The sequence below is a fragment of the Castor canadensis genome, chromosome 9 (assembly GCF_047511655.1).
Source record: "Castor canadensis chromosome 9, mCasCan1.hap1v2, whole genome shotgun sequence".
NCBI lineage: Eukaryota > Metazoa > Chordata > Mammalia > Rodentia > Castoridae > Castor > Castor canadensis.
Genome location: NC_133394.1, coordinates 54,627,093 through 54,652,881, shown reverse-complemented (window position 1 = coordinate 54,652,881; position 25,789 = coordinate 54,627,093). Strand labels below are relative to the sequence as shown.

The window sequence follows — 25,789 nt, the reverse complement described above, 5'->3', positions numbered from 1 at the left end:
TAGCCTCCAAATTTTTTTCCAGAGTGGTTGTACTAGTCTACATTCCCACCAACAGTGTAAGAGGGTTTCTTTTTCCCCCGTATCCTCGCCAACACCTGTTGTTGGTGGTGTTGCTGATGATGGCTATTCTAACAGGGGTGAGGTGGAATCTTAGTGTGGTTTTAATTTGCATTTCCTTTATTGCTAGAGATGGTGAGCATTTTTTCATGTGTTTTCTGGCCATTTGAATTTCTTCTTTTGAGAAAGTTCTGTTTAGTTCACGTGCCCATTTCTTTATTGGTTCATTAGTTTTGGGAGGATTTAGTTTTTTAAGTTCCCTGTATATTCTGGTTATCAGTCCTTTGTCTGATGTATAGTTGGCAGATATTTTCTCCCACTCTGTGGGTGTTCTCTTCAGTTTAGAAGAAGCACAGTTTATTATTAGGAACAAGGTAAGAGTTCTAAAAGGAATGAATTGCATGAAGCCTTCTATCAGAACTGCTGATCACCCCACTGAACAAGAGTAATATGCTATTTTGCTGAAGACTGAACAGCAGTTTTGGTGGAATCAAGTTTTTGTTTCAACCTCATTAAAGGTATAACTCACAATACCACAGAAAAGCAAAGCCCCTTCTCCAAGAAGCCAATATTGTAGCTATCCTGCAGAGTAACTACAGACATCACAGAAAGATCAAGACCCTGACCTGGTACAGTACACAGTAATGAGTGGAGAATTGAGTGATCCCCGAATGGTTCCCTTCATCAAAGTAGCCATGGCAAGTTGGGCAGAAAGTGGGGGTAAGGCTGGAAGAGAAGAGAAGCAAGGCTAATCTATCTGAAGCCTTCAGCCCTGGTCTTATTCTCTACCCAAGTACATGGCAGATATAAAGTTGACAACCCTCCTTTGCGTCTATCAGGTCTGACTCTGGGTGAGCAAAAAACTCACCTGTGAAAATCAAGGAAGGAATTTAGCAGCATCTAAAGATGTCATTCACTAGAGTCTCACAGCTCCCTTTCTGAGATGCATTGGTTATTAAGTCCATAATCCCCTGGTTGCGCAGAAAGCAGTGTGAAGTCTGCACAACCACCTATACCAGCACTTAGAATTCAAGTGCCACAGAGCACAGAAGAAAAACTGCCCAGGCCAAGGCAAGAGAAAGGCAGCTTCATCCATCAAAGGTCTACCCAGTCGCTTCAGCTGAGCACTGATGTTTAAGGAGCAATTATACATGTTTAATGTTTATTAAAGGTATTATAGCACATTTATATTCTTAAACCCTGTATGTATACTGCATAATACATATAATTTTATAATGATAATAAGTTACTCTAAAATGATAAATCTTCTGAGGCATGTAGAAATAAAAGCTTTATTTTCATTTTTAATATTAAATGTTTATATATAAAATATTTAAAAATATTTATCCATTCACAAAATGGTAACCATCAAACAATATTGCAGAATACTCATTTACTTCCTAACAATTTCTGAAATAAAACATTTCAAAGTTGAATTGGTATTATTACTGAAATTATAAAAGGCAAAATTTATTGTACATGAAAGCATTTTTTGTATTAGATATCTTATTTATAGAGGAAAATTCAGGCAAAAGCCACCTTCAAAACTCCTAAGGAGTCTTAATAGAAAATAAGATTTAAAGTGAAAATGATAGGTAATACTATTTAATATACCTAATGCTAAAAACAAGTACTTTGCAAAATTTCCAGTTTTCCATATTGATTTGAAAGGTAGTATTGTAACATTTGAAATCGCAAAACAAATAATTCTCAATAAAGATTATAAAGTATCTTATTGCAATAGAGGATAGTAAGTGGTAATATAAAATACAATTCTGCAATTTAGTATTGCTACAAAGTACTATCTAATAGCAATGTAAAATACTGCAACTACACTCTATTAGACATTTAGACTTCCCAACTAAAATAACAGTCAAAACTGGAGTGGGAAAAAAAAAAACTGCGTATGTATTCAGAAAAGCTAAGTTTGAGAGGTTATCGTACAGTGGAAGAAAGGCTATATTTAGCTAAGAATTTATTAACATTTTGCACATGTTAATAACCTGAAGACATAGCTGTAGCTCTTGTATTCCCCTTAAAGATACTTCTTCAAGGGGAAAAAAGTTCTATATTTCCACTAAATGGAAAAAAGGACATTATTCAGAAATATGCTCCCTAACCAACTTTGCTAAAATATTCTTATTTGGCAAAATATGTTAACTTTCAACCTCAAAGATTTAAATAGAATTATGAAGAGAATGTTTTTAAAAATAAGCATTCCAACAGGTTTAATCATTTGTCACTACTAAGGTTCTGTTCCCCAAGCCATAAAAGTGAGGGGGAGGAAGGAAAAGAGACATAAAAAATGAAGGACCTATACCAGCATTCTGTGCAAAATTCTTTTAAAGTAATTTCAGCACATACACTAAAGTCTGTATGCTACTGAGAAGATTAACGTGGCACTTGCACAGGAACGACACACAAATTCACGAGACGCTTCACGTTTTCAATTAATAATAAAATGCCACTTAGAAATTGAAGAGGGGAGGGGTAGTAATTTCATGTCACTAAGAGAATAAACAAACAAAAAATTCTAATCAGTTCAGTGTCCATTTCAGAAATGAGAAAACAGGCAAACTGTTAAATGAAGGACTGCTGGCCAAGATCGGGGAAACCAGGTTTTCATTCCCGGTCCAGGGCTTATTTCATTATTTTTCCCTAAAAGGATCAAAATCACCACTATACAGCAAATAATGTTATTATCTCATATATCACATGATAAATCCACATACATGGTGGGAGCTACTGGAGTAAAATTCATATGAACTTTAAAATCCTGTCAAATGACTCTGTAGTCTATCTACCTACATTCAAAGATAAAATTCATTTTACAAAGCACAACAAAAGTCAAGTTTTACTTTCAATAGTACCACCTCCCCTTCTCTTAGGTATCAGCATTAAAATTTTTTAATATGCCTAGATATTCTAAAAAAACAGTATGTGAAATTAGGAAATAATTGAACTTTGTCAAAAACCGAAATTCTATTCTAGCTCTGTCTTATAAGTTTTATTAACTCAAGCAGAAAGTCCTCAGTTCAAACCCCAGTCCCATCAAAAAAAGATAAATGTAAATAAATAAATTCTATTAACTCATTGCTAATGTTGACAGAGTTAATAGTTCCTATTTATTTTTCAGATTTTTTTCACATCAAAATAACAACTTGTCATTTTTTTATAAATTTAAAACATTAAATTTATTTTCTCCTAATATAATCACTATTTCTACTAGCAAAACTTGGACATACAAACCTGTGAGTGGATGCTTTATTACATTAATGTTTATAAAAACAGAATAAAGTAAACCAGGCATGGTGGTATGTGTCTGTAATCCCAGCAACATGGAAGACAGAGATTGGGAGGATTACAGTGTAAGGCCAGTCTAGGCAAAAAATGAGCAAGATCCACCCCATCTTAACATGGAGGTGCTTGATTACGGTCCCAGATACACAGAAACTGTAAAAGGATCATGGTCCAAAGCTGGTCTCGGGAAGGGGGGAAGGCCACATCCAAAAAATAACTAAGAAAGGTAAAATCAACCTCAATAAAACATATTAACAATTCATAATATTATTACATTATTTTTTGCCTTTGAAAATAGTGCACTATTGTCTCTGTTGTGTCAGATTAAACTAAAATATACTTTTATTTATTTCCCAAAGGCCACTTCCCAGAACATTATAAATATACAAAAATGTATGTTTTTCTCATTTATCCATATTTCCTGTCAAAGCCTGAGAATAAGGAGGGATATTTTAAGTGAAGGATTCAGCTGGACATGACACTGGGCATTGAAGGGGTATTTCAAATAACAACTCGAAATACCCTTCTGCGGTTCACTTTTTTGCATATTGGTTTTGCACTGTAGGCTATGTTATCACTTAAGGACAAGGCTGTAGCTTAACAATATAAAAAACATGGCAAACACTATAAAAGCTAAAAGACCCTATATTATGATGAAAGTTAGTCTCCATCTTACTGACCTTTCTATGTTCCTGCAGGCTTGATGCTGAAGAACACTTTTTATTGCACACTGAACATATGAGCTTTTTCTTAGGATCTCCTAAAACAGAAATGAAATCTCAAAAATTAGTATTTTCATATGATATGCAATTCCATGTTCCTAATTTAGAATTCTATACTGTTCAGTGTTATGAATAAATCCATTAAACTCAGATAAAGAGAAGGTTGTATTTTAAATATGATCAGCATGATATACCACTTTCTACATATATAAAATTGGCTTTTCACTTTCCCATGTACTAACATAGTAATAAAGGAGAAAAGCACAAGCCAGGCATCAGTGGTTCACATCTGTAATCCTAGTTACTTGGGAGGCTGAGATCAGGAGGACCGTGGTTAGAGCCCAGGCCAAGCATATAGTTCACAAAACTCAATCTCCGAAATAAACACAGCAGCAGTAGAGCCCCTGCTTTGCAAGGATACAGCCCAAACCTCAGTCCCACCAGAAAGAAAGAGAGAGAGAAGCACCTATTTTCATAATAAATGAAATAAAAATTAACCAAATGTGTTTATAAAAGAAAAAACCTGCATTTGTTAATTCACAAATTTATTTTTACATTTCTTTTTCTATTCCAACAAAACATTTTATTTCATCAGATACATTTTATAAGATGGAACTCATAAATTATTCCTTCCCACATAGAATCTATGAGCACATGCTTTATCAAACTATGTCAAGAAATAAAATCAAGCATAATAAAACGTGACATTGGCAACTCGTACTATTATACAAATCAAAATAAAACCCAATTTTTTCATCTTGAAAAATAATTTTATTCATAGTTCATTTGATGTCTGAAACTTTACAGTGGAATCAGAAAAGACTCAAAACAGCTTTTTACATGTTATGCAACAATGTCATCTGCACCATCATAAATAACCACAGAATAACTTCTCCCCTTTTAACTGATTGATTTCAAATACACAGAAAGCACTACCAACCACTGGATACCCACCACCAGATACTAACAATGACTAATCTTCAACCATTCCTGCCCCAACCTCAACCATATATGTTCTCCCACTTCTCTACCACTCTGAAGCAAATCCAAAGCAAGTAAAACCAATATTACAATATGACTTTATCTTATTTAGGACTGTGCTTAGGAAAAGGAAACATACTTTAGAAAAAGAAAAATGTGAATTTTCATTTTTCTTTTCAAGTTACTAAGATATTCAAGGAAAGAGCACATCATTTAACTCGTTCTATCATGCTACATAATACAACTATGAAAATTTTCTTGATGTTTAACAAGTAAAATGGCTGCTAAAGGAGCTACTTTCTCAAATAAATACCTGACTGCATGCATTTGTTCACCAACGTGTGTGTGTACGTAATACATGAGGGCCAATAAGAAGTAATATTCCCCCTTTTTCATGTCCCATTTGTTGGGACTGCCCATCTTCTACCCATCTGCCCTATCCCACCCCTCACAGCAGCTGTTTCTTAAGACTAGGCCCTAGCTTCCCCAATAGTCAGAGGAGGAAAAGAGGAGAAAATCCATGTCTCCAACCACTGCTCTCACTTTACCCTTCTACTCCTACCACTACCCTTCCAGCCAGTACTACAGGCTATACACCAAACTCCCATCCCTACTCTCCAATCTTTTCTCTTCTCCTCACATCTTCTTTTCTTCTTCACTCTAGAACTAGAATCTTATTTCCTTTGAAAAGAAACACAGAAAAAATTTCATTCTGTGTTTCATTCATCTGAGAATACAGATAAATGTTCTCTCTCACAGATACATCTTTGTTAGTACCTACAGGATCTAAGCAAAAGTGAGAGATGGGAAGTGGGTTGAGGAACTCAGTACCTTCATTTCCTCTGGGGTAACCATGAAGGTTCTCACCACTCTACCCGCTTTGTTAGGTTCAAGAACAACAGCATGTACCCAAAGCCAAAACCAAAATTTTGGTTTTCCAATATGCAGGTAAAGCTAGTATTTGACTTTCACATTCAATTTTTAAAAATATTCAGCAGGACTAGAAATACAGATCAGTGGTATAGTACTTGCCAAGCATATGTGAGGCCCTAAGTGCCACCCTCAGCACCACCACCCAACCCACCCACTAAAAAAAAAAAAAACAGGAACAAATAATCAGTAGGTAAAAGGAATGCACACAATCATACGGGACACACAATTAATAAAGAATTTGAGTAACTACACATTGTGGAGTAAGTATGCTTTTAGGAGCTAGTCTAAGAACCCACCCATCATGTTATGTTTTCTATGCAAAAAAAAATGTAACCCATGTTTAAGTTCTCAGTTTCTCTTCTCTCAGCTTCTTCAATTTATATCACCTACCAAGGAAATCTGCCACCATAAGTAGGAACTGCGAGATCTCCTATTTCTTGAATACCTTTGACTTGCTATACTACAGAATTCTATAGTCATCTATTTGAATACTGCTTTCCTTGTTATTCTTACCATGGAATATTTTCTCCCCAAAATCTGTAGGACACAGAGAAAAGGAGAGAGGCAAGACACAGACTATAAATGAAAAACTGAAATCATGGACCAAACCCAGCAAAAGGTATGCACACTGGCCCTTAGCTAAAATACAGCGAGATTTCACATTTTATAGTCCCACAACACAGAAAAAATAATAATAAAACAAAATTTTTGCTTATGTATTATTTCCTACAAAATCACCATGCATTTCCAAATTCTACAATATCGTAGTGTCCAAGGCCAATTATAAGACGCCTCTTACACTTAAAGCTCAGTGTGAGGACCACGTGCCCAGTAACAAGAATGAAAATGTTTCCAGACTTGCAGGATACATCTGGTGTTTTACTTAGTTCAGCAAAGCTGACTTTAAAACTGACATGAAAGTTTTGTTACATTGACATTGCAGACAAAAATGGAGAAAATTAAGAACAGCATTTTAACCAGAACACCATTTTTTTCAAAAACAATGAAGTCTATCAAAAAGTTATGCTTGCCTTTTACAATCATAGGGAAGGCCCCAGCATACTTTCAATTTAGAAAAATGCTATTTTCTATGTATCAGCCATATGTTCTTCAAAAAGAAAAACAGAACACTGTAAAGTCCTACTGATGGAAACCAACCTGAACATGTAAAATTCTTCCTTCCACCACCCAGAACTTTTATGCATAGCTCACACTTCATGTGGAGCCCACACCAATGATGCCCAGGTGGAGCAGCAGCCATACTCTGACAGCCTCTATAGCCTTATGCTTCATTATGAAAGTCAATTCTTTGTGGACAAGAAGCAAGCCTAGGGTGTAGACACTGGGTATCACCACTCTTTTAATGTGTGAGAATAAATAGAAAAGAGAAACAAGTCCACTTTCCTCCATATCTACAGACACATTTTTACCCACTTCCCAGAAGCAAAGAGCAGAATCAAATGTGATTTTGAAATGAGAAATGTGTATGTATGAAGGACATATGGAGTTCCATGAACACCTTTAAGGAAAAGACACAGAGGAAGTAAGAAGTTACCCTATGACAAAACAACTACTGGTTCAACTCAGTGCAACAGAGTCATTCTCAAACCAAAATACATCTATTGACTGCCTACAAAGTGCTAAGAAGATAAAATCTAAGTGACCAAACAAACTTTTATATGTGTTTTGTTGTTTGGTCAGCAATTAGAAGAAATTCAAATACTATTTGCTTTATTAATCCAAATGTGTTCAATTCAGTGTCAAAATACAGTTAGGAATTTTCTCTAATATAAAAGAAACGCAAGCATTAAAAAATTGAATTGTACTGTAAAAATATTAAGGCCAAAGTACATCATTTAATAGTTTCGGTTATCAATTTCAACAATTTATGTAAGAAATTTCATATACTAAAACATGAAAATTATCAAAAAATAATAATTCTTCATGTATCTGAATATTGAGGACAACTAAATCTGCTTAGGTATACAATTATGATTTACTCTAAAAGGAGAAAATGACAACTGCTGCTGAAATCAACTTGAAAAACAGTGTTCAGGGAAAGAAAAAATTCTGCATCTGTATGAAGCACAAGGAGGAGTCAGACCAGCATCTCCTCAAGAGTGAGAACTAAAAACAGATCACTGTGGCCTGGGAAGAGGAAGCCCCATTAAAAATGACCTTCTAATGACTCACCAGAGTGGACATTTTCCTGGTGTCTTTTCAGGGCATCCTTGCTCTTCAGCCTCTTCCCACAGCTGTCAGCCTTACACACGAATCTGGCATCCCCCCGGCAAATTTCCTGGTGCTGCTCAAAACTACAAGACAAGCAGCAAAGGGCGTCGGGAAAAAGAAATGGAAAAGACATACCTACAAGATTCAAACATCACAGCAGGTTTTTTTGATACATGCTCCCTAGGACATGCTCCCTACAAGAGTTTCAGGGTCATTTCATGCATTACCTGTGGAGGTAAGAAAGAAAGCATTTAAATTCTTTCATTAGTATAATGCTGAATCACTAAGAAGTATGAAATTGTGCATGCAAAAAATGACCCACGATTATATAACAGTCATCATAACTTAGACACAAAACCTCAATGTTGAACTGAAGGAAGAACTGCAAAGAGAACACTGAAAACTTCGTGAAGAATCCTTCTGACTGTGTTTTGCTGTGCACTGAAGAACACTGAAAGGAAAGGAGAGGGAGAGGGGAGAAAAACAAAAACCAGAACTCTAAGACAAAACATATGAGAATATGCCAACTTCAAATAAAGTCATGTTCACAATCCCGCTTATGCCTTATTAAATTTCAATAGTACCTTATTTAACTATAAGCTCCAGCTCAGCAAGGGTATCTTTCATGTAGAATATTCAATGCCAAATGCAACAAAAGCCAACTAAAATGCTGTCTTAAAGTCTGTTTACTAAAAAATATATAGCCCTTGTTTGGCTTTTATTTAAAAAAAAAAAAAGAAAGAAAGAAAGAAACTAATTGAATTTCCAGGTGTTTAATCACTATTATTATAAAAGTTTCAAATTTTTAAATGTTTATTAAAATAGGAATTTTTACTCTCAAATTATAAGCAGCAAAAGCTGATATATATAATAAATGGAAACAAAAAAAGAACAAAAAATTTGTTAAAGATTTCTTACTCATATGTAAGGTGACAACCTGTTAAATATAAAAGTTTGTAATATCTGTATTTACTGTCTCACTTTTAATAATTCATGAACCTATAAAATAATTAAGTAAAATATCTTACTATAAATTGTTATGTAATGAATTGTTATTAATATAGCTTATTAAAATAATAAAGTAGCTCAGAGCGGTGTATGGCATCATTTAATTCATCATACTGTCATACCTAGTCATCTTTATATTATTCCTCCAAAATTTCTGTGCTTCTGAAAATGTCCATGTATTATTCCTACTCTGATCTCCATTTCTTAATTTTTTCTTTGATTGATTCCTGAGCCAAAATCAAATAAAGATATCTGAAACTTGATCTGTCACCTCAAAGTACTGGCTAATTCATGCATCTCAAGGTCAGATTAGTATTTATCAATTTCAAATTGATCTTTAGAGCCAAGTTATTAAACAAAGATTTACCTATAAACTTCATGATCAGAATTTTTCAAAAATCAGCATTCTATACTCAAAACAAGATGAGTTAATATGAATGAAGAATGCCTATTCTCCCCCACCCCACACACACAACTATGAATCAAGCCAAATGGAATAATTAAGTGTTAGCCTGTAATTTTAAAGGTATGCTTGGATATACGCACTGTCTTTGCAAAGCCTGCTTAACTGGGAATTTCTTCCCGCAGTTCTTGCACTTAAACTCTTTCTCCCCTGTGGGCTTCTGATGTAATGTCTGAAGATGCTCAGCAAGAATTTCCTCACTGGTAAAACTGGATTCACACTGGGGACAGGCATACTCATCTTCACAGCCAAGGTGATCTGCACATTGATAAGGAAGCCTATTTATAAGATGAAACTTCAAAGCCAGGAACTACTCCCCTGCCCTCATTTTAAAATCAAACTGGTTGTGTTTAATACATCAAACTCTTATTATCTCTACAAATATTAAGTGTTGGCCACAAAATAAAACAGGAAATGTTACTAGAGAGAAATTCATTATTTTTTAAATCATTTTACTAGTGCTTCACCAAATTAGTAAAAATCAATTTCAGTTTTTAATTTACCCTATAATTTTAACTTTTCAGATCAAAAGTTGTAACACAACAACTGAATTGCAAAACAAAACTTCTTCCTGAAATGGATCGTCATTAGTTCACTTCTTGCTTTACTAGGAGAAATCGCCACCTTGAATTAGCAAGGGGAATCTCGCACATATTTGAAAAAAGGCCACAAGTCATAAAACAATGCTGATTATAGCAAGTGTAGTCAGTGAGGCCCACTGTCCTAAATGGATTGACAGAACTCTGCCCAAACCTCTCATATGGTACTTAAATTACGTATTTTTCCTGATCATCAAATAAACTTGAAGTACAAAATATGAAGCAAATAAAAATCTCCAATAATCTCAACCTGAAGAGACAACTACTGTAATACATTTCCAAGCCTGACTTATCTTTTATGCAAACATATTTTAAGCACACTCTAGGACTAGCTGCATTTATGATCCCGCTTTATGTGCAATTTTACATATTGCTCTTTTTTTTTCATTTAACATCTTCTTAAATTAAAAAAAAATTAACCTTCAGGAAACACAATTTATTTAATCAAACTCTCCACTGCCATGTAGTTGAGTGTCTTCTTTTTTCTTTTGCTGGGGTTTTGTTTCTCTGCTTTTATAAATAAATGAGTTACTAAGAATTCTAAAATAAAAATAACACCCAAACAAGTACCTGCTTCTTACATTTATGGACATCTTTTTAAAGTTTCTACTCACAGATAATGAAAATTAAAATTTTGGTAATGAAAGCAGATACCAGGGAATTAAAAGGTAAGTAGGAAAACTTATTTTTAAATTAAAATAATGGACATAATAGTAACAAGCAAGCCCTAGCTGCAAAGAAGAAAAAAGTAAATTTTAAAAATCCATAATAATGCAGAAATAACTCCCATCACCCCAAATCTGATATTCTAAAGAGCATAATGTTTATTTAAAAAACAGAATAGACTAGGCCTGTCCTCCTCTTCCTCTTAAATAATCCAACTAAAATAAAGAAACAGAAGCATAAGCTGACAATGGGAAGAGAACACTCATACTTTCTAGCCAATGGCATATAACTAGAACAGAAAATGCCTATGAAGAGCATTACTACCACTGCAACTAATGAAACCGCATCATTTCTGAACTGGCTTTGCTCCACAAAATAGAAAAACACCATACAGTGAGAATCAGTCTGCTGTGGCCGGAATGTTTGTGAAAGAAACCTCACTCCCAATGGGACAATATCAAGAAGTTTGACTTTTTGGTGGTAATTAGGTCATGAGGCCTCTGCCATCAAGAATGGAATTACTGCCCTAGAAAGATGAACAAGGGAGTTTGTTATATCTTCTGTCTTTCAATCTGTGCCTATCATGTCAGGAAACAGCAAGAAAGTGCCACCTAAGAGGAACAGGCTCTGAGGCATATTCATAAATGTGTAGTGCCTCATCTTGGACATCCCAGGCCCTAGAACTATAAGCAATAAATTTCTGGGGTGGTTTTTATTATATAATTTTCTCAGTTCAGTCCAAATGGACTAAAACCCAACCTGTTACAAAATGTGATTATCTATATAACATCATCTGTATTTCCCTTAAATGTCCTTCAAGAGTAAAGAATAATAAAATAGAAATAAAGTCCAATAATAATTGATTATTCCACAGAGACTGATAAGTAACATCTATCTCCTAGACTGCAGAAGTGAATTAAATAGGTGTGATCTATTGTCATCACAAGTTTTTGGTCACCGAAGTAGGACAAACTAGCAATGATTTGAGAAGTTCTGGATTCCAAAGGATCTCAACCAAGATCAAAGCCAGGAATCAGTCCTCTAGGATCCAGCCGTATCCTTCTCAACATCTCACCTCTACACTCTCCTTTTCCCATACATAGATTTTTTAAAAAGTACACTCACAGTTAATGATTTGCCCAGTGTTTCAAGACTGATTAGCGATAGAACCAGGGCAAGAGTATGAAAATCCTCACTACTTGTGAGGAATTTAAATAGGAATTTAGGAGGTTCACAAACATTCTGACCTTGTCACCCTAAGAATGCATCCCAGCCCTTGACCTTGGTCATCCTAATAGGATGCATCTGTCACCTACTTCCAACATACTCTTCCTACTATTAAGAAGATGAGCATACAGGTAGATAACCTCAAGAGTAGTTTTGACAAAAACCCTATTTTGATTCCACCCTATTATAATGCAACATAATACAAACAGTTCAAAGTATATTTCTTCCACTTTTTTCCTCTCAGATCACCAATTAAAGATGCAATACCTTTTCTGTTAGCTGATGACTGTCCTTTAGAATTTTCAACTTCTCCTTTGACCACCGTTATAATCTGCTGGTCATCCTCATTGGCCTCCATATCACTGTCCAAGTAACCAATCAAAAGCTCTGTATCTGTTTCTATATCTTCAACTGCCAAGTAGAAAATGTTTTCTCCTTCCTGAAACAAAATTTTAAGAAAATCTTGAGCCATTCATTATTTTCTGGTGGCAATTAAGAAATAAAAAAACAAACACTTCATAATATGCTGAGTACCATGTCCCCATGAAGTTATATTGTATTTTCCATATCTCCATTTCATATGGACACTGAAAATGGAAGATGACAATAGTCTGTCACCTGGCAAGTAAAATACAAACAAAACAAACCAGAAGAACTGCAAGTAAATTGTGTCCCTCAGAATTTCGCAGAAGCTACACTAAATATAAGCAGAAAGCCTAGACATCTGGCACGTTCAAGGTACTGGCCAAGCCATCTTATGCAACCTACCTCTCTGGCCTTCCTAATCCCACTAAAATTACAGAAAAGAGAAGGAGAAACAAAAAAACAAGGACCACCAACAACATAATTTTTTTAAAGAAAATGCTGGAAGACAGAAATCAGACATGGTTGAAATAACAGACACAGAAGACGAATGCTGAAGAACCTGGAAATCCTAGGGAAACCTCACACTTGGAATCAACTGGTGCACATGCCTTTCTAGGCTTTGGGCCAATCACAAGGGAAGCCAGAACTGGGGCAGCACAGCTGGCTGACCCCAGAAGACAGCACCCACAATTGTTCTCTTTTACATAGTTGAGGAATTATTCTGGGTCAGTTCCTCGAAGCTCCAAGTGATAAAGAAATTGTAAAGATCACACAAATACTAAATCCTAGAACCAGACTAAAATGGTGCCACGACTGGCACCATAAGAAAAACTACAAAGGTTAAGTCATGAATATAAAAGAATTAATTAATTTATGTGGCTATAATTTCAATTTCACTGCATACTTTACAAATGATTCTAATACAATCAAATACAGTTAAGGTTAAAAGCTGAAGAGAATTTGGTCTCTTATAGTTTTTTTTATTCTTTTTATTTACTGCTCAGTAACATACAAATTTTTTTTTTCTCTTTTCCTTTGATCATACTCCAAACTTGGAGCCTATTTACTATGTGGCCTCAGTCTCATGTACAGGAGAAACTTCTATTCCACTGACTAGCTACAGCTGTCATTAATGTATTCCTAGAGTAGCTATTTAGATGTGGTATATTGTAAGAAGAAAGTTTAGTTAGGAGTCTAAAGATTACTCTTCTAGCTATGGTTTGTCACTTAGGCTGTATCACTTTGGGCAACAATCTTATCACCTGGAACTCCTATCTTATCTGTAAAATGATGAAGTTAAACTTTATTATCTCATCTTTTCTGAGACAGGTTCAGAAGTGAACCTTCACTTTCACAAGTGATATAAATTCATCTTTAGGACAGTCTAGTTAGTGAATCTAAAAAAAAAAAAAGTACATACATAGCATTCTCTCTCTCAGAACTTGCCCTCCTATAAAAAAGATCCATATGGAATTAAGAGAAATATATTAAACTAGGATGCAAATGAAAAGCTGGAATTCACAAACTTGTTAGGTTAAGAGGCCTCTCCTCTACATTACAGTCTTGTAAGCCATCATTTGATGTACTTTGGTTAGGACCAAATGAACTCAAGATGCCTTCCAGGCTAATTCTTTCTGATTCTATCCCTATTTACTCTTACATGTCTAGGAGATGAATCTACATTGCAAATTCCTTCCCTTCAACATCCTGTATTACTTATAAACCTCAACTTTCTCTGACAATTAGCTCATTGTCCCTTCTCAAGTACCATACCTCATTAGGATAAATTTCATGAACCCATGCATTGGGGGTTAGGAATAGCAACAGTAACTCTATCTTGTTTCACAAGGAAATACTAATCTCCACTGTGTGCAAATAAATATAACTCTAGAAAAGGCCATGAGTATTTTGGTATTTCAGCTGCATTTGTCTGAGTTAACTTGGTTTTTGTTTATTTGTTGGCAGGCTGCTGTCCACACGTGGACGATATAAGAGAAACCATGATTGTACAATTGGCACAGGCACAATTCATTGTATTGAAAAGGTAGTGAACTGTGAAAATCCACACTATCCAGCTACAATGACGAACGGGTAATCCAAGCAAAAGGAAGTCATCTTTGAAACAATTCTTGGACTTACAAATTAACAATTTAGGGGAAAAATTGGATTGCTATTCAATAGTTAATTGCAGTAAAAGACAAATGAAAACAAATGATTAAGGTGCAGAAAAGAAGAATGAAATAGTAAGAATTTTATGTTCAATATCCTTTCCCTAACTCTTCTTTACTAAAGCCCTGAATCAGTCTCAAACTGCATAGCAGTGTCATTTCTATAAAGCTCAATATACAAAGTTGGCAATCAAGAAAAAACCATTTCCACATAAAGTGTATCTATAATACTAATCTAACAATAAAACAAAAAAGTCCTTAAAATGGGACATAACTGTCATAGATGAAGCATTCTAATTTACTCACTCCCCTCCTGTACGAGGACTACATCAAGTTGCCACATGACTCTAAACTGCCTTTTCCTAACAGGTTTGACCAGGTGACAAGCACTGACCCAGGAAATGGGAATAGAAGCACAGTAAAGTTCACATGAAAGTTATAAAGGTCTTCACATGTTTTGACCACCGTTCTCTTTCTTTCCCACTGGGAAACACATGTCCCTGATAAAGACTGTTCCTTCAGACACCAGGTACAACTGAGCTGTGGGTAGTAGCATGGCTTCTAGCTAGCAGCCCATACTTGAGTTATCAAGTAATAAAACTTTGGCCAGATTTGGTAGTTCAGGTTTGTAATCCCATTTACTCAGGAGGCAGAGGTAGGAGAATCCTGAGTTCAGGCCAGCCTGGGAAAAGTTTCTGAGACCCTTCTTGAAAACGAGATAAATACATAAAATTGTTGTGATACAGCACTTGTCTAACTTCAATCCCCAGTACACCTTCCCCCCCCCACACACAAAATAAATAAAACTTCACTGCTATAAATTACTAAAATTTAGGGCTATTTGTTATAGTGATATTATTAGCCAAAGTGACTTATACAATAACTTAAATAGTATTTTCAAAAATTATTTTCTTTGAGAGCAAGAAGAAAATGACTTGAAATCAAGGAAAATAATGTGAGATACGAAAATGATAGATGTATTTAAAATAATGAACAGGGCAGAATATACCAATTTCATGTTTACATCACATCATTCAGGTCCTATAAAAAAAATGAACTTTCAAACAAAAGCAATTAAGATGTCCTTTTTTTAAAATCATAGCAAGAACGCAGTTTAATGTGATTCTGAAGAACAGGATACTGAATTAAACAAAATATCAAGTCTATAAATAAACAATGATAATTGCAAATCACTAACAAATATACATTATCTTTTCCTGAGATGTTCAAGAGGAGACAATAATGTTTGAAGCATCCCTGGAAACAAATCTGACAACATGGAGCAGAGTCAATGAAAGAGATGAGAAAAAGAAAGAGTTGCTACATAGAAAAGAAGTGATATTATCCTCTGAAACAGTGGCACTGCTCAGAAACACAACAAGAAACTATACTTCACCTTTTTTTTTTTACTTATAAGTAAGTTATCAATATTGACAGACTAAGAACTTTAAAATAAAATAATGCTACAGAGGATAAGGTAGCCATTTTATATGCAAGTGATTACAGGGCAGAATGTGTTCCCCTATAGATGCTTCCTTTTAATCAGAGGCTCTTTTAAGTGACCTCCACCATGTACTGGCTCCTCCAGGTGACTGACACCACCCACCCTAGTGGATGAATGATGCCTGAGGCAAAGTCCCCTCAGGCAGGAGGCTGTTCTCAGATTTGCCACATTCTATTCCCACTCCTGTGTTTGTTCCCATACTATTTACATAACACTGGGACAGGCTACTGTGATTATATAATTTAACTAAATTTTAAATAAACTCAAGCTCAGAGCAATAAAAACTTCTATTGTTTCTAAGGATTCTGAACTTTGGTTGCTTTGCCAAGAGTTTATTTATACTAGTTTAAAAATAGTAAGCTTACAGTATCCAAGTAGTTTTGAAAAAAATAAGGTACCAAATTCTAGAACCTAGACCCAGAACCAATTAGTGTCTTGACTCTGAAGTGTCTAGAACAGGACTTCATCCTCTTTTCCACAAGGGAGAAGTTAGCTATGTCCTGAACCAGGGCAAGTATCCCTACAGTGGGACTGGGATATTGCCCAAGGCAGACTTAGGGTAGAGGCAACAAAACCACTTCAATGTCCCTGAAAGACCACTCAGACACTTGGGTCAAGGCAACATTTACTCACACTTCAAATGCACACTTACAAGGTCCAAGAGAGAGTCACAGCACACAGTCAGTTGCCTCTAAGAGTACAGCAGCAGGTAAGGCTTCTGTTCCACAAGCAAGCCGCACCAAGCAATCAATTTGTTCAGGTTGAGATTGCCAGGAACTTGATCTGCTCAGGAGGGAGAGCTACTACACTACACGGCAAGACCTGTCTTACTCAGGAGGAAGAGATCCTCTGTCAAGGAGAGGCACATGCAGGAGAGAGTCCTGGAGTACGTTGCTCCTAAGCATTAGAAGACAGTGGAAAGCGCACTCTGCTGGGTCCTCAGCAGATGCCCTTTTTATATGTCTTTTAGTACTCTGGTGACTGGTTACACCCTTGGACGTAACCTGTGGGGGGGGGCGGTCTGTGGCAGGCCACTCTAGACATCATCACATCTTAGCATGAGTGTTGCCATATTGGGCATTTCTTGGCTGCATGCTTTATCAGTCCTGTCCATATAGATGGTGTCCTGTGTTGGCGGCAGCTGTTTAGTCCAAAGGACTGGTAGCTCACTAATTCTAAACTGCCTACACCCAAAGTACAGATATACTTTGCAGTTTGTTAAGTAAGACTTTATATTCTCTATAAGAAGGGTTTGGTACAAATCAAAACTTGGTGAGCACATGTATATTTATAAATGTTTAAATATTTAAGTTAAAATATTGAAAAGTTCATTCTCCAATTCCCTAACTAGGACCAACTTTTTACATTAACTATCCCGGTCTCATCAGGAAAGAAGTGTTTCAACAAAATAATCACAGAAGCATGTCTGAGCAGCAGGTCTCCCACGCATGCCCTTTAACCATCCATCCTATCTGAGTCTTTACCTCATGGATGTGTATTTATTTAGCTGAATCCTCAACCTGTTGCAAGCTCCACCAGGGAAGGGATATACCCTCAAATTATATATGTTATTGTTCTCAAAGTATTTACTATTCTACATTATATGAGAATTAACAAAACACACATCTCTCCTTACCCCCTGCCTCCTCTGTTTCCTTAAAACTATTAGCTCCCAAGGGCGGGCACTGTATCACGTTCATGATTGTGTAACTTTCTGTACCAGGGAGCAACACCTGCCTCACTGAAGACTATCAACAAAATATCTTCTGAAACGAACTAAGGATGAAAAAAAGCTTTGTCATTTCCTTTTTAATTAATAAGACAGTAAAGACAAGAATGTCATCAGAAAAGTAGCATGAGCTACAAAAAGGTTTGAAGATCATTTCCTATTCCTAAAAAATTCTTAAGAATTCAAAAGTTAGTCAATAGTTGAGGGCATTTTGGCTGTATAGAACCAAATGGGAAAGAGTGGCTTAGAGGATAGGTAGTGTCAAAAAAGCCATATATACATGGAAATGTCACAATGAAACTCCCTATATAGCTATCTTAAACAAACAAAAATGTCTTTTTTAAAAAACAGAAACCAAGGACGTAAAACAGATCCTGTCTAGGAGTTTGGTACCAGTTGGAGGGGAGGAGATATAAAGAAAGGGTGTAGAAGGGTGAATGTAGTAGAAATACATACTCATGTATAAAAATGGAAAATGAGACCTGTTAAAACTATTCCAGTAAGAACTTTTGTGTCACAAAGTACCCCCAATATAACGATAATTTAATAAAAAGAAAACAAAAGCCAAAGATCATTTCAAGATGGAGACAGTTGTCAACGACACCTAATGTTACTGAGGAGTCTAGTAAAAAGAGGTACAAAAAGCACACAGCAGTTTTCTGACAAGGAGAACACTGTGTCCTGAGCAAGAACCAGCAAAAGTCCAGAAGGAGGCAGAAGCCAGGTGAGTGCAAGTAGAGGCGTATGGTGGAGGTGAGAAAATGGAGAAAAAGCAAATAGAAACTTGAAGGAAGGAGAGAACAACTATCAATGAAGAGAAGGAGTAATCAAGAATCTGAGTGTTCATCAGGAGGCAAAATACAGGAGGGAGGCTTGTTCTTAAGGAAGAAGATGGACACTTCTCCACATTGGATGTAAGGAGAAAAGATGAGTACATTTATAAGGAACTGTGAATATTTGATGCCAGAAGTATTATTTATACTGCCTTTCTTACATTTTAAAATTTTAAGGTATTTCTAAACATTAAAACAGACTACTTATATTCTTTTATATCAATATAGAACCTCCAAACAACTGAATCACTGAACCCCCAAACAACTCCATCTCAAATGATTTCTAGCCTGACTTTTCCTGTAAGTCTTATAGTTATTTCACTAGCTTTTGGTGTTAAATTGGTTGTAAATACCACTCCAATTCATACATGATAGAGTGAATACTTTACATGTGTAAGGCCCCAGGTTCAATCCCACCACACATAAAAAAATGCATTGAAAGCATATATTCATCACTGCTCTAAAATACACGAGTATCCCTTCCTCTAAGTCTTTCACATAAAATCTGACTATTGTGGTCATCATTCTTCTCTACTAGGGAAATCTAAATACCAAAACTGCATGTCAGACTACCTAGAATGAAAGGCTTCCCCATGCCACGCTCTATAAACTTGGGTTCATTTTTTTATCTGTAAAATGGGGATACTATTAGTTTTGGGGGTGCTATTAGAACTAAATGAGACAATGTATATAAAGTGCTAAGCACAGTACCTATTATAAATATTCTTAGTAACTATTTTTTATTATCAATGCTATTATTATTAAACCTAATATAATAGAATATGTGCCACAGATTGTGACAGAGTAGAAACTTAAATGCTTTGAGGTTTTAGCTCACCCAGCTGTTAAATTCATTCTCTAGAGGTAACTTCCAGAACTATCTCTACCAACCAACCAGAAACATGCCCAGGAATTACCATGCCTGATTTTCAATCCAACACTAGATCTAAAGAAATTGGCTGCAAGAACTACCTCACTGTTACAAGGCTGGAGCAAGTCAAAATCCTAAGGAACATTTATTATTTCTAGAATCAAAAGCCCATACTATCTGGAATCAGTAGTTACAATATAGGTTTTAAAAAAAAAAAAACTTCATGCTAACATAGTTAAGATGGTATCCTAATTCTGTTCTGGACTCCACGAACAACTTACAGTGTAGCCTTGGAGAGCTTTCTGAACCAATCTCATACTGTTTTAATTTTTTTTAAACAATAATAGTAGTAAAGGAGTTTATTTGTCTCTGAGATGCCCCCAATGAGGCCAAAATGCAATAATGTGATAAGTTTTCATAATGGATCAAAGTGACACAGATTGAAATCTCATTTCAAAAGCATGAATAATCAGGTTTTTTCATGCATTTGTTCTGTTTTGTTTTTACATACTGATTAACCTTCTATCACAATTTCCCTGTGTATTTTAGACGATGTCAACAGTTTAAAAATCAAAAGTTTATTTCATAGCCACGTGCACAGTATGTCAAAGGATTATCATCTATCACATTTATACTATGACACATAACATGGAAATAGTTCTACGATGAATTAAAGAACACTACGCATACAGAAGTTTAATATAAACGTATATGCTCAATGACATACACTTTAAATTTGATAAGGGAAAAAACAACGTATATGAGAGCATGCTACATTCCAAAGTCTAGAAAAATAGGTATAGAATTAAGTCACTTAGGTAGAAAAGCTCTCAAAAGCCTAGCTGGCTTTATATACTATTGGTTGGAAAAGAGTATGATTAATTCTCAGCAAAAACAACCCTGCTCCTTTTTGTTCCTGCCTTCCTGCAAAACAAATAAAACAGACAGATGTGTAAGCTACCATAAAATACACAGCCATATCTCAAAGGATTTAATTAACCACAGAAAGAGAAACCAGGAAATGCTGCTGTTTGCATCTCTGACCATTGAGGTGAATTAAACAATATGATCATTAGATGCTAGTTTAAGAAATCATAGACACATTGGTCAGGTGAATACCCATTTAATTAAGCATAAGAGAGTAAATCAACCATAATAATGATCTATGTAATTTTCTATACTTCTGTTAGTCTACAAAGCTCCAGGTTTAAGGAAAGCCTTCACTCAAATCTCAAAACTCCTCTTCCATGAACTCTGTACCTTCCTGACACAGTAATGCACTAGAGCCAAACCTACAACTCAGCAAGAATCTTCCTTTCTCCTTCACCCAAGCTCTTTCTTAACTCATGTAAGATTTCTACAGATGACTCGGACACAATCAAGATGATTAAATTATGTTTTAGAGTACCTTTTTCCAAAGCTTTTATGACTCAGTAGACTTTTTGGAATCCTCAGAAAGTAATATGCTTGGTAGAATCTGGTATACCTTGGCTGTGCAAGTTACACTAACTGAGTGACATACAAATTACAAGAGAAATTATATGTCTTCTTTTGAATATTTCATCAATTCAATGATGAAATATAGAACTTTGTATTTCCCCTTGTATTATACACTAGTGGCTGAACCCTTTATGAGAAGCTATATTCGTGTACCAGAGAAAGTACAGTTTCTGAAAACAGAAAACTCCTCTAGGAAACTCAATGTTCATGATAAAGAACTAAAGGTGGCTAATTCTAATACTTTGTGTCATACCCATAAAATTCACTCCACTTTGCACTTTATTAACTACTTTAACAACAACCATTAAAAATACTCCAAAACTGACCAACTGTATATTAATTACAAAAAACAAAATAACCTCCCTCATGTTCACACACACAAAAAGACTTACTTGCCTGCTTAAAATGGGGTGCCCAAACTTTAATTTTAATGCCTGAAAACACACACATGCCAAAACATGCGCAGGCACACACACACACACACACACACACACACACACACACACATACACAGAGTTGTTAATTTAATCTCCTTGTCTGGTAAATGGGTATTCGTAATGTTTACTTCACTGCATACATAACAAATGCTTCTTCTTACTGTATTTTCTAGCAACTAAAAAATTTTAAATTTTCTTCTTAACTTAAACCTCCTGATGTAAATACAACTCCACTGTGTTTAATGCAGTGCTGGTTAACTCCCACATGCTAATCTCTCATGATTACATTTGTTAAGTATGATGTGAAAGCACCCTATTGCTATCCCATTAACCTTCACTGTTTTATTATCTATGTCTCAGTTTTCTGAGTTAGTCCAGACTAGACTCTCTGGTTATTAATCAACAGAGTGTCTGAATTAACGTTTCTGCTTGTCTGTGGTAATATTTGTAAAACAACTTTTGACATTAACAAGAGGTGCCTATATAGCTGTGTAGCAGTCTGGCTAAGAGCTAGAAGTACTTACACAGTAGACTGAAATGTGTACACACACACACAAGCATATACTCAGCAGTCCAGAGTAAAAATGTGACACTCTGCCAGACCAAATACTCACATACCCATAAACCATAGGCCAGAGTTCAAGTGCAAGCATTTGCTTTCTATTATTTTAAAGAAAACAGATGCAATCTTTTGCCAAATTGACAAGGCACGTTCACTAGTTATGCCGAATCAGGTCAGAGGCAAGGAAGCTGGAGAAGAAGACCAGTTCAGCAAGTCCTTGCTGAGGACCCACACTGTGCAGCGGTGCTGGGTGCACATTGGGAGACACACAGTGACACTGATGCTGCACTTGAGAAACTTGGCCTTGCACGTAGATACATCATTCATCTAAGTGAGACCATGGGTAGGTATTTGATAACTACTACAGAGCTCTTAAAAATATCTTACATTTTATTTAACATTTTAAAACAAGAGATAATAAAATTTAATATTAAATTAATAGTAATAGACTTAACATTAAATATGAGAGTTGGCACTTCTTCCCACAAAGAATAATTTCATAGAATATCCATTTTCCTTTTTTTATCAGAAACTCTAATTTTTTATCCTATTTCTCCTGTCCCCCCTCCTTTATTTTACAGTTTTTAGTGGATTTCATTATGCTATTTTCATATACACATACAGTACACTTCAATAATATTCACTCCCATTACCCTCTCCTTTCCCCTCACCACTCCTGCTATTCTCCCAAAGTGACTCTTTTACATTCATGTCTTTTTAAATTATTATTATGGTTATTAACACTATTTTAGGTCTAGATTCTGAATATGAGCAAAAACATGAGATGTTTGGCTTTTTGAGCTTGGCTTATCTTACTCAACATGATGATCTTCAATTCTATCAACTTTTAACAAACGATAGAATTTCTTCTTGATGGCTGAATACTACTAAATTGTGTATATATACTACATTTTTTAAATCCATTCCACTGGGCACCTAGGCTGATTCCACAGTTTGACTATTGTGAACAGAGATGCAATAAACATAGGTATGCAAGTATTACACTCTTATATCGATTTACACTCCTTCAGATAAATGTCCAAGAGTGGAAGAATTGTCGAACATTTCTTCATGTATTTATTACCATTTCTACTTATTCTTTCGGGAAATGTCTATTTAGTTCATTTGCCCACTTATTAACTGTATTATTTATTCTTTTGGTGTTTAATATTTTGAGGTCTTTACATATTCTGGATATTAATTCTTTGTCTGATGAATAGCTTGCAAAGATTTTCTCCCATTCCATAGGTTGTCTCTTTATTCTGGCAATTGTTTCCTTTGATGTGCTGAAGGTTTTTAATTCTATTTGTCAATTCTTGCTCTGTATTCTACTTCTTACTTTCATTATTACCAATCATATTACCAAAGGCTCCCAATTAGAAAACAAACATTCTTGAGCTGCTAACCCTCTTTCTAATTACTGTTACTGTGTTAGATTTTCCACCACTGTGGAAAATATCCGAGAAACAATTGAAGAAAAGAAAGATTTATTTTGGCCCACAGTTTCAGAGGTTTTGGTCCATTTCTGTGGGCCTGTGGGGAGGCAAAGAGCATCAAGAGAGAAAGGACATAGTGGAGCAACAAGGATGCTTACCAAATGACAGTCAGGAAGTAGATAGCATAGTGAGGGGCCAGGACCAAGATATCCTATTCAAAGACATAACCCAGCAACCCATTTCCTCCAACTAGCCCCACTTTCTATAGTTCCACTGCCTCCCAATAGTCTGTTCAAATTTTGAATCCATCTATAGATTAAACCATTAATTATGTCAGAGCCCTCATAATCTGATCATCCCTGGAAATGCCCTCATAGACATACCTAGAGTGTGTTTTACTAATCTCCTAGGTATCTCTAGATCCAATCAAGTTAACCATGGAGATTAACCACCACTGTCACAGAATTAGGAATTGATGGGTTACAAAAAATATGGAAAGCAAAGGAACCTTATACTTTTACAGCACAATTTCTTCATCATTACCTGCTGGCATCTAGTATTATCTATCTAGAAGAGAATCTGAGGGAAGTGCAATACAGTGCTTTCTATAACAAACAATCACCTAGCACAAAACTTGCTTCTTTTGAACAGCTGAAAAGTTCCTGGCACAAACAAATAATCATAATGATTTTAAATCTATCCCTAGGGTTGCCAAACCACGATTGCTAACAAAGGTCTCAGTATACAACACAATAAGACACCATCCCCGTAGGGCATTTCTTGTGTCTATAAACTCCTAGTTAACATTCCAAAGAGAAGACATGCCAGACAGCCACATACAACATCACAGTAAACAGTTCTTGAGTGCCCTGCGCATCTAACTGTGGGTGAACTCAGCAACAGTGGTGCAGGCTGCTAAGGTTGTGGTTAGGGACAGATCGCCAGGATTCAGTCATTGCACACAGCAGGTCACCTCTTGAATAGTGGATATTTATTGAGAAGTCTTCTATACATGAGAAACCAATAAGAAAAAAACAAATTTTTCTCTGCTTTACATAAAGCCAATACTATAAAGAACAAAGTCTTAAACTTGGCAGTGTAATAACAATGAAAATATTGGCTAATCTATATTGGCAGGTATTATCTCATTTAATTTAATCTTCACAAAAAAACCCAAGATGGGTATTATTACAATCAATTCATGAAGAGGAAAAGTTTTAAGATTGTTTTTACTGCTATGAAAGCAGGACAAGATCATAATTTTAGCCATTACATTTCCAATGTTTAGCACATAGCAGGTGCTGGGTACCTATCAGTTGAATGAATAAATGACCTGCTCTGCCAGGTCAGGTAAAGGCCAGGAATCTCCCTCAAGTCCTTCAGACAACAAAGCTCATGATGTCTCAACACCTAACACTGCCTTTCTTAATATTATCCAAACTGAGCTTGGTCTGTATTCCTTTCAATTCCGTATCAAATACTTGCTTTTCCCATCAACCTTACCCCATCCTCTGAAAGGTAGATTTTCCCCACTGACCTCCTGCAACAGTCAATGACTGAGGTTGAAAGTGGAATCTCTGGTCCTAGTCAAGTCTTCAGTGTCTTCAATCAAGTCTGTCTTGGGCAACGACTCAACTGCAACCTCATGACAGCCCCTGAGCCAGAACCCAGAATTACCCACCTCAACCGATCCTGAATTCCAATCCTTAGAAACCGCATGAAAAAAATACATTTATTGCCTTAAGGGGTTAAAATTTGGGGAAAATCTGTTATATAGCAATAAATACCTAACAAATATATACAGACAAGACAATTTAGATCAAAGTCATTCTAAACATAGCTCAAAAATCATGCTGTAAAAAAGTGATTCACAGAACCCTCATATTATCTGTGACATTGAGCGTTACTGCTGGGGGAGACATAGATCCTGGAAAGCAGGATGGATCTGTAGTGGAGGTGGAAGAGGAAACTACCTCAAGGGTTTCTGGGATCAGAAGCAGAAGAAGACCCACCTAATCAGCCCCACATCCAACCTAATGTGCTCCAACTCTGAAATTTTGTTAATTTCATGTAATGCTCACGTGAATACATATTAAACACATTAGTTTTTAGGTAAAATGAGCAGAGAGGAGATAAAAGAAATAGGGGGTGAGGGCAGACATTATATAAAGGAGAAGCAGATACAATGCTTTGCA

The 25,789-nt window shown here is 35.7% G+C and overlaps 1 protein-coding gene and 1 pseudogene across 4 annotated transcripts in view; one reads left to right on the top strand and one right to left on the bottom strand.

The window, feature by feature from the left end:
• Prdm5 (PR/SET domain 5) overlaps nucleotides 1-25,789 on the bottom strand; it is a 212,912-nt gene that overhangs the window by 113,573 nt on the left and 73,550 nt on the right. For 3 of the 4 annotated variants that reach the window (XM_074041652.1, XM_074041653.1, XM_074041656.1), the window contains exons 4-8: nucleotides 12,456-12,627; nucleotides 9,780-9,954; nucleotides 8,584-8,676; nucleotides 8,187-8,308; nucleotides 4,038-4,117 (exon numbers count right to left, since the gene is read on the bottom strand). In XM_074041652.1, coding sequence (XP_073897753.1) covers nucleotides 4,038-4,117; nucleotides 8,187-8,308; nucleotides 8,584-8,676; nucleotides 9,780-9,954; nucleotides 12,456-12,627 — 642 coding nt within the window. The remainder of the gene's footprint in view (nucleotides 1-4,037; nucleotides 4,118-8,186; nucleotides 8,309-8,583; nucleotides 8,677-9,779; nucleotides 9,955-12,455; nucleotides 12,628-25,789) is intronic. The other variant, XM_074041654.1, reaches the window with a different exon arrangement.
• Nucleotides 2,405-2,505, top strand: LOC141411208 (U6 spliceosomal RNA; annotated as a pseudogene).